Consider the following 10,497-nt stretch of genomic DNA (forward strand, 5'->3'; position numbering starts at 1 on the left):
CCGAGCCAATGTCCCAGGTTTTACTAGTAAAGACAGGATAATGACATAGGAATATTTCTTGATTAAACATAGAAAGCACCAAGAGTCTCTCTCGATGGAGGAAATTAGGTACTCTCTAGTCCTTATCTTAATATTTGTTTGGGGATTTTATTACACCCACATAGTGAGTCTGTCAGTCACTATATTTCGACTATCTCAAGTAATCTGCAGAACAATCCTATCGGGTAGGTATTCATATTCCTCCCAGGTGAAAAAACTGGGGTGAGGAAGTTTTAGATCACACAGTTAGAAAGTGGCAGAGCCAATTCACACTTGGCTTTGGCTCCAAACCCTGTGTTTTAGCTTTTCCAACCTGCTGCCTCTGACAGCATAGAGACATAGTATTCTTTTATTTTGACTGGGGCTGGGTTTGAACTGGCCCCCTCTGGCATATGGGGCCGGCACCCTACTCCTTTGAGCCATAGGCGCCACCCGAGACATAGTATTGTTAAAAAATTGATTAAAAATTAATTTTAGAAGTTTTAAGATGTTAAGCTTAGAATTGAAAGTAGTGATGTTTTGAATGAATTCATCTCTGATAGTCTAGTTAAGGTCAAAGGGTTTGAAAATGGCATTTTATGTTGAAGATATGCTGAAAAGACTCTCTTACACCAAGGTTCTGTGACATTATTTCAGCTGTTTGGACTCCAAAAGAAGATGTCAGTAAAATGCCCTTTTACACACACAAGGACCCCAGGTAGGGCAGCTATCACAGTATTGCTCATGTGAACCTGTAGGAATTGAAAATGATCTTTTCCTTCCATTTTAGGGATTAGGTCATAATGGCACAATGGTTTTGGAAGCTATGCATTTAGTTTAGAGCTGCTTAAACACAATGGTGTTTTATAAAAATAAATTCAGTGAAAAAAACCTTAATGACATCATCAAAGCCATTTCTTTAGTAATTATCTCACACCACATTTACTTTAAATAGTTTCTCTATGTATGTGCAATCATTTTTTGCACAATGGAATATGAGACTATTAAAGTCTATTTACTTGGCTATCAGCTAATTGAATCAAAAATGAGAAATGAATCAGCCAGAATAATAAAGGTACAAAACATATTAAAATAGTAAAATATACTTAAAACAAATACATATTAGTGGCTTTTTAAATGCGCTTCTCTGATAAATATATTAATTATTAAAATGCATTCTTATACTAAAATATGGTGAATATGATTATAATTTTAACTCTGATCTCATGGGTATATAAAAAGAACTATTAATAATTGGTACAAATTAAGTGACCAGTGCAAAAATGGTAAATGGTTACTCTAGCATATTTATAGTCCTACTTTCTAAAGCAACACATAAATACCATAGAGAAAATGCATTTCATACATGTGAAACATAATGATTCCCGTGGCTGCCGTATTTGTGTGTTGGTAGTAGTGCAGACTTCCTCTCTATCTAGTTCTGTATAAAAAAAAAAAATTGTTTAAATAAAAAAATCCTGTGCCAGTCCTGGTGTCAACTAACATCTCACTAACAGTGTACATAGATCAGCCTTTGTATCAAACAGCCTGTCTTACCCTTGCTCTTCTCAGGGGCTACTTGCATACTTTATTTCAAGGGTTCAAAATAAGAAAACTCAAAGTTTGGTGTTTGTTTTTTTTTTTTTGAGACAGAGTCTCAAGCTGTGGCCCTGGGTAGAGTGCCATGGCCTCATAGCTCACAGTAACCTCCAACTCTTGGGCTTAAGAGATTATCTTGCTGCAGCCTCCTAAGTAGCTGGGACTACAGGCACTCATCACAATGCCTGGCTGTTTTTTTTGTTGCAGTTGTCATTGGTGTTTAGCAGGCCCGGGCTAGGTTCAAACCCACCAGCTTCAGTGTATATGGCCAGCACCTTAGCAACTGAGCTACGGCACCACCTCAAAGGTTCTTCTTTTTGGTTTTCCCTTTCATTTAAAGTAAATTTCTCTCTTGAAGTCATATAGTGCAGAGGGGAGGTGTAAAGGTTCTGGAGCCCCACGGGCTGAATTTGGATCCCAGAACTGCCACTTGCTGTGTGATCTGTGTCAGATTACACAATCTCCCTGTGTCTCGTTTTCCTCATGGTTATAACAGTAGAACACGTATCTCATAGGGATGCTGTCAGAATAAAATAAATACGAATGCCTAGAATACAGAAAACAATATATAAATAGTCACTAGTATTGTACAACCTAAATCTTACTTAGTGGTTACTTTATTGAAATATAATATACATGCAGAAATGTACTCATAAGTAGTCAGCTTATGGAAATTCTGTAAGCTAAACAATCCTGTGTAACCAGCATATAAACTACAAAACAGAAACCTGCACCCCCAAAGCCCCCCCCCTTCTGCTCACTACCTCTCTCTAAGGGTAACTGATTTCCTGAATTCTAGTTAGTTTCATTAATGGCTATTTTTAAAACTTGTATATCACAGCTATTGAAAAGAGACTTACTGTAGGAGCATTTTGTTTTTTATTTAATATTAAGACTTAAACCCATGTGCTGATAACTCTTTTAACATAGACTTATATTTTGTTTTCTAGGTTGAAAAAGCTCCTTGAACAAGAGAAGGCATATCAAGCCCGAAAAGAAAAGGAAAATGCCAAACGGCTCAATAAACTGAGAGATGAGCTCGTCAAACTCAAGTCCTTTGCCCTCATGCTGGTGGATGAAAGGCAGATGCACATTGAGCAACTTGGCCTGCAGAGCCAGAAAGTGCAGGATCTTACTCAGAAACTGAGGGAAGAGGAGGAAAAGCTCCGAGCCATTACCTCCAAATCCAAAGAAGACAGGCAGAAATTACTCAAGTTAGAAGTGGACTTGGAACACAAGGCTTCGCGGTTCTCTCAGGAGCATGAGGAGATGAATGCTAAATTAGCCAATCAGGAGTCTCACAACAGGCAACTTCGACTCAAGCTGGTTGGCTTAACCCAAAGAATTGAGGAGCTAGAAGAGACCAATAGAAACCTTCAGAAGGCCGAGGAAGAACTGCAGGAATTGAGAGATAAAATTGCCAAAGGGGAATGTGGAAACTCCAGCCTCATGGCCGAGGTGGAAAATCTCCGGAAGCGCGTGCTGGAAATGGAGGGAAAAGATGAGGAAATCACTAAAACCGAATCTCAGTGCAGGGAATTGAGAAAGAGGCTGCAGGAGGAAGAACACCACAGCAAGGAGCTCAAACTTGAAGTTGAGAAGCTGCAGAAGAGAATGTCCGAACTGGAGAAACTGGAGGAAGCATTTAGCAAGAGCAAATCGGAATGCACCCAGCTACATTTAAATCTGGAGAAAGAAAAGAACTTAACCAAAGATCTGCTAAATGAATTGGAAGTGGTCAAGAGTCGAGTTAAAGAACTTGAGTGTTCTGAAAGTAGATTGGAAAAGGCTGAATTAAGCCTGAAAGATGATCTTACAAAGTTGAAGTCATTTACTGTGATGCTGGTTGATGAAAGGAAAAATATGATGGAAAAAATAAAGCAAGAAGAAAGAAAAGTGGACGGACTGAATAAAAATTTTAAGGTGGAACAAGGGAAGGTTATGGATGTCACTGAAAAACTAATTGAAGAAAGTAAGAAGCTTTTAAAACTGAAATCTGAAATGGAGGAAAAGGTATACAATTTGACAAAAGAGAGAGATGAATTGATAGGCAGACTGAAAAGTGAAGAAGAAAGAGCCTCGGAGTTAAGCTGCAGTGTTGATTTATTAAAGAAGAGACTGGATGGTATAGAGGAAGTGGAAAGAGAAATAACGAGAGGAAGGTCTCGGAAGGGACCTGAGCTCACCTGCCCCGAAGATAACAAGATTAAGGAGCTAACACTTGAAATTGAGAGACTGAAGAAACGTCTCCAACAGCTGGAGGTGGTCGAAGGGGATTTGATGAAGACGGAGGATGAGTATGATCAACTGGAGCAAAAATTTAGAACCGAGCAGGATAAGGCTAACTTCCTCTCCCAACAGCTGGAAGAAATCAAGCACCAGATCGCCAAGAACAAAGCGATAGAGAAAGGCGAGGTGGTGAGCCAGGAGGCTGAGCTGAGACACAGATTTCGTCTGGAAGAGGCTAAAAGTCGAGACTTGAAAGCTGAAGTACAAGCTCTTAAAGAGAAAATTCACGAACTGATGAACAAAGAAGATCAACTCTCTCAGCTCCAAGTGGATTACTCTGTCCTTCAACAAAGATTTATGGAAGAAGAAAGCAAGAACAAAAACATGGGGCAGGAGGTCCTCAATCTGACCAAAGAGTTGGAGCTCTCCAAGCGCTACAGCCGAGCTCTCCGGCCCAGTGTGAACGGAAGGAGGATGGTGGATGTTCCCGTGACCTCAACTGGAGTTCAGACTGACTCGGTCAGCAGCGAAGCCGCAGAGGAGGAAACGCCGGCAGTCTTCATACGGAAGTCCTTTCAAGAAGAAAATCATATCATGAGTAATCTCCGACAGGTGGGCTTGAAAAAGCCCGTGGAACGCTCCTCTGTGCTGGACAGGTATCCTCCCGCGGCCAATGAGCTCACTATGAGAAAGTCTTGGATTCCATGGATGAGAAAAAGGGAAAATGGCCCCACAATCACTCAGGAGAAAGGGCCTCGAACAAATCCCAGCCCAGGGCACCCGGGAGAGCTCGTCCTTTCTCCAAAGCAGGGCCAACCCCTACACATCCGAGTGACGCCAGATCATGAGAACAGTACTGCGACTCTGGAGATAACAAGCCCGACAGCTGAAGAATTTTTTTCAAGTACCACTGTCATTCCTACCTTAGGGAATCAGAAACCAAGGATAACCATTATTCCATCACCCAACGTTATGTCTCAAAAGCAGAAAAGTGGAGATCCTACTCTTGGCACAGAACGAGCCATGTCCCCCGTCACGATCACTACATTCTCCAGAGAGAAGACCCCAGAAAGTGGAAGAGGCGTGTTTGTGGACAGGCCCACGTCCCCCATTCAGATCATGACAGTGTCCACTTCAGCAGCACCAGCTGAAATTGCAGTTTCTCCTGAATCCCAGGAAGTGCCCGTGGGAAGGACTATCCTCAAAGTCACCCCAGAAAAACAGACTGTTCCCACTCCAGTACGGAAATACAACTCCAATGCCAATATTATAACCACGGAAGACAATAAAATTCACATTCACTTAGGTTCTCAGTATAAACGATCCCCTGGGACTTCAGCTGAAGGCGTGAATCCAGTTATTACCGTCCGACCAGTCAATGTGACAGCTGAAAAGGAAGTCTCCACTGGCACCGTCCTTCGCTCTCCCAGGAACCATCTGTCTTCACGACCCGGTGCCAGCAAAGTGACAAGCACTATCACCATCACACCAGTCACAACCTCATCCGCTCGAGGAACCCAGTCAGTGGTGAGTAGAAGAGGCTCCGAAGTGCAGGCCAGTGGGGTGGTGAGACTAGCGTCGCCCTGACCACATAGCACATGTCTGTCACTCTACCTCGACCAGCTGCCAGATGCTTCCTAGAGGATAAGCTATGCTGAGAAATGAAATTTTAAATTGACCTCATACTTTGACAAATTGGGCCAACTTTGAGGGAAAATTTCACTTATTTATGGAAATTATTATGCAGACCTCAAAATGCAAAGATGGCCTCTTTGAAATGGTAGTGTACAATAAGGACAGTTTTTAAAATTTGATTTTTATGTTTAAAATGGTTTTGCAAATTTTATTTTATTATTTGTTATTTATTTTTATAGAGATAGGGTCTGGAGTACAGTGGTGCAATCATAGCTCACTGTAACCTTGAAGTCTTGGGCTCAAGTGATCCTCCTGTCTCAGCCTCCCAAGCAGCTGGGCCTATAGATGTGCACCACCACACCTGGCTAATTTTTTTTTTTAACTTTTTGTAGAAATAGGGTTTTGCCATGTTGCCCAGGCAGGTCTTGAACTCCCAACCTCAAGTGATTGTCCCACCTTTGCCTCCCAAAGTGCTGGATATTGGTGTGAGTCGCCATGCCCAGCCTAAATGCAGACTGGGAGAAACAAGTTAACATACAGGAAGAATTAAAACTACTCCTAGGTTATGTTTTTACAACCTAAAATATTCAATATGTGGTTGTGTATGGCAATAGTCATGCTTTATTCCAAAAATAAGATTAAAATCAAAACTTTTTTTTTTTGGCCGGGGCTGGGTTTGAACCTGCCACCTCCAGTATATGGGGCCAGCGCCCTACTCCTTTGAGCCACAGGCACCACCCATATCAAAACTTTTTTAAAAGTAAAAAAGAAATAATTTTATGGGCCTAGAAGCTATTTAATTTAATCACATCTTATAAAAGCAGTTGCTTCATAAATATTTAATAACTAGCTGGAAGGCTAAAGGACTGATTATGAAAAAGCTTGCCCAAAGTACAAAAACCAGACCTTGAAAATACATTCTGCTTTTCAGAATACTTCCAGTAATGGTCTTCTTCATTTATTAGAGGCGAATTGTAAATGTAATTAGAGAAGGGCATGTACTATTTAGATGTTAATCTAAGCCAACACACTAGAAACTATGATTCCTAGACTCTGAATAAATTCTATACCATATATTGAAATCTCTTTAAGAAAGACAGGAGGTTCATAATTTAAATGGAAACTGTGGCTTGCTCTCCCATACCCTTAATATAATTTACTTTATTTCTATGAACATAGACTGAAGACACACTTCAAAGTGTGAATTACTAATTGCTTTGCCAGTAAATCTTTTAGTTAGCAGTGCAACAGGAGTCACACGGCATTTGGAATTGTTCATCCTCCTCAGAGGGTTCAATGCTGCCTTGTCGTCCATACAGAGTTCAGCTTGGCTGTGTAGGGTCTGGCTTCTTTCCACTGCGTTTTATAAAATGATAGTGGAGGTGTAAGTCATTGTAACTTAGAGTTTCTGCTGCAACATTTTATTCTCATTTTAAGGTTAAGATTACCCTCTGTGGCAACATTTTTGACTACTGATTAAACCCCATACACAAACGAATTTCAAAACAGCTAAGATTTCTAAGGCCCATATGATGGCCCACTTATTTTAGGTATATTAGATTCTATAAAATCAAGGACAACAAATCAAAAAAGGCTTGGGACACCGCTCTTAGAATTAAACAGGCTAGCCCATTTGCACATTTGTTCATTCAGCATTTGCTGAGTGTCAGCTATACTTTAGGCCCTGGGGCAGGTGCTGGCAGGAAAAGAGGACTTTTGAGATTCTTGATGTGATGGGAGAGGCAGGATTGGACCCTCCCTAGTGGTTCCTTGATAGAGGTATGTACAAAGGAACCAGCAGAGAAGGCTTTGCAGGGGAGGAGGTATTTGTAGATAAAAAGGGAGTTCTCAAAAAGGAGTGGACAGAAGAGCGTGTACAAAGAGACCTGACAGTGGAAGGACCGGGGAGTGTTCAGGGAACCGTGAGCAGCACGTCATGCTGCTGCAATTTGGCAAAAACGCCAGAGCAGAACATGAAAAAGCAAACTCGGGTCAGGAACGGAAGGGAGGGTGTGCCTTGTCGTGAAGTTGACATTTACTCTCCAAGTAGAGAAAGGGAGTCATTCAAAGGGTAATGATCATGAGAAAAAATTACGTTATTTATGTTTTAGGAAGATTAGGTCCAGAAAATAGCTTAAAAATAAACAAGAGGGCACAGGGGCTAAGGGCAGGAATGCTGCTATAGTTTTCTAGGCTAGAGGTGGGGTCGGCTTGAACTATGGTAGTGAAATGAGGACAGAGCTGTACCGAAGACAGAATCGAAACGCTTTTATGAAAACTTGAGTACAGAGGGTGGCTCTGGGGTTTCTGTCTGAGTGTCTGGGGAGGTAGTATGAGAAACTTCTACTGTTTAGGGAAAGCACAAGTGATGTTTGGACCATGTTGTATTTAAGAGATCTGGGGACACTGGACATGTCCCCTGAGTAGCTGGGAGCACACATCTGCATTTTAGGACAGCATTGACACCTAGAGGTCCTAGGGCTTGGACACATGGGGTGATAATAACTTAGGCATGAATGTGAAAAATTAAGAGGGGGCTGAGAATGGAACATAGTGACCCTCGCATTTAGAAGCCAGCAAGGAGTCAGCAAGTGATAGGGAAGGAGTTGTCAGGAGGTGAACCACAGCAAGGGAGTCTGCAGCACTTCAAGAAGCAGGGTGTGGTCAACAGTGACAAGGTCATTCTGAGGGGAAAAATTCCTGCTTCATCTGAAAGGGAGGTGAGGGGGAGAGTGGAGGTAACTGGGGGACAGTCGGGGTAACACTGCCAAGTCTGTGCCTGGTGACCTGTAACTTCTCTGTGAACTGGAAGTTAAGGTCATCTTCAATAAGGGTGGAGGAGGCAGGTTGGTGGTTGAGAAGGGAAGTTTTAAGCAAAGATGTTTTAAGAGAAGGGAAAGAGAGGTGATCTAGGGGGACTAGATACCAACTCCAGACTTCTCCCAACTCTGATCTGAAGAAGGGTCACCTGTGGGTCTTCCTGCTAATGTTCAGAATGATGGCGTGTCTGGGGTAACTCACCTCACCGTCTGCATTTTCTCTCTTCCAGTCGGGACAGGATGGGTCATCCCAGCGGCCTACGCCCACCCGCATTCCTATGTCAAAAGGTATGAAAGCAGGAAAGCCAGTAGTGGCAGCCCCAGGAGCAGGAAATCTGACCAAATTCGAGCCTCGAGCTGAGACTCAGTCTATGAAAATAGAGCTGAAGAAGTCTGCGGCCAGCAGCGCCACCTGTCTCGGCGGGGGGAAGGGCTGAGGGCAGTGGCCGAGGGGGTATGTCGCAGACGCGCGTGCTGCTGTGAGCCCAGCCTGCCTCTGCCTGCGCCAACGCTTCACGTGTACTAATTTAAGTTTGAAATACCTTGTTTATAAAATAACCCACTAATGGCCATGTGTCTTTCCTATTTTGTGCATTTGTTTTGACGCTGGGGAACAGAATTAATTAGCAAAACTACTGTTTGCCGCGGTCTGTTGAGGACACTGGGGCGGGGCCTGGCCTCCAGTCCTGGTTTTGTTTCTAGCGAGGGGACCCATCAGTTAACTGTCAGAGGAGGCACCAGCTCTTGGTTCAGTAAGACGTGGGGCTGGATCTCATGCTCTCCAAGGCCTGCTCTCGTATTCCCTAATTGTAAGCCAAACTGAATAGACCTTGTTCCACAGTTCTTTGTTTTTCAAAAATTCTATTATGAGATAAGATAGAGTTTAAAAACTCTCATTTGCCTCTATCAAATTCTAAATTTGCTTTGTATGCTGGGGAAAAAGTCATGTAGCTATCATAGAGCCTGAACCTCTAAAATTTTGCAGAAATACAGGCTTCTATGATGATTTCAGGTAATAATTTGAATGTGAAATAAAGTGGAAAATGAAATATGGAATGCTAAAAACAGAGTTTTACTTATTTGTGTGTCTGTGTGTATTATAGAAATTTTAGCTCCTTCCAAAAGATCCCCAGAATTTCTTTGGCAATAATTTTAGAACCATTAATGTCAGACTCATGCTCTATTCAAGTGTGCAATTGATTTAAATTGTGGAGCAGTTTGAATAGAGCTGCCAAACGGCCTTTTATAGTTCAACAGAGACTGCGATGGATTGAAAATAGCAGAAAGTAAATTTTGATACGAATGCCAAGAAAAAAAAAACACATCATGCATAGCTTAGTTGAGTTCAAATAATTTCCTCAGTTAAGTATTAACTTTACTTGCAAATGGAGAACCAGATCATGACTTGGGGTGTGTGTATGTGTGTGTGTGTGTGTGTGTGTCGTGTGGAGAAGTGAATTATCATTGCTGTCACTTTTATTCATGTTTGATTAATTTTCTTTAATTTTTAAGCATGTTTTAATAAGCATGAAACAATGGCAAAATGCCAGGTGTATTGGTGACATTAACCGTGTTGAAGAGGACGTTGAGTATCACAGTCACAGGAACACAAATGCGCTGACGGCTAGTAAGCCACACCTTAGCATATAAGGTCTCACATAAGCCACACCTTCGCCAAAATGTTTGAGCCAACCGAGTAAACTTTACAAAAATACATATAACAACAACGTTACCGATTTTGACTTCTCCCTTTTTGAACCGTGAAGGCTCCCAAATTATGTGGACAGTCCCTGCTTTTGATAGTTTAGAAAAGGCAGACGGAAAAAAAAGATGTTTGATTAGTTTTAGCTCACAGATCAATATTTCGTAATAAAGAGGCTCTTCTCTGAGTTCTTTTATCACTTGCAGAATTTGGTCTTGCACCGTATATGGTGGTGGTGGATGTGGACAGCGCACAGTGTGTGCACATGCACTGTGCTCTCAACTCTCTTGCCCCACTGCTCGTCAGTCCTCAGCATAAGAAACAATGTGCAGCAACCATGTTAAGGACCTGCCGTCGTCATGGGATTTCAAGACTGAAGAAGAGGGAGAGACTGAGGAAAAAGGTAGTTTAGGAAATTAGGTTTTGACAAGTTTAAACAAGAGAGGTTGCCACTTAGAGTAGTACCAACTTGTATTTTTTTAAAGGGACTTTTTC

The 10,497-nt window shown here is 42.0% G+C and overlaps 1 protein-coding gene across 1 annotated transcript in view; it reads left to right on the forward strand.

Moving 5' to 3' along the window:
• Positions 1 to 9,365, forward strand: part of FILIP1 (filamin A interacting protein 1) — a 175,264-nt gene extending 165,899 nt beyond the window's left edge. The window contains exons 5-6 of the mRNA XM_003796744.2: positions 2,568 to 5,373; positions 8,531 to 9,365. Of these exons, the coding sequence (XP_003796792.1) occupies positions 2,568 to 5,373; positions 8,531 to 8,737 (3,013 nt within the window). The 3' untranslated portion in view covers positions 8,738 to 9,365. The remainder of the gene's footprint in view (positions 1 to 2,567; positions 5,374 to 8,530) is intronic.
• The last annotated feature ends 1,132 nt before the right edge of the window (positions 9,366 to 10,497 follow it).

The sequence above is a fragment of the Otolemur garnettii genome, unplaced genomic scaffold (genome assembly GCF_000181295.1).
Source record: "Otolemur garnettii isolate 467f Iridium unplaced genomic scaffold, OtoGar3 scaffold00107, whole genome shotgun sequence".
In the NCBI taxonomy this organism is placed as follows: Eukaryota; Metazoa; Chordata; class Mammalia; order Primates; family Galagidae; genus Otolemur; species Otolemur garnettii.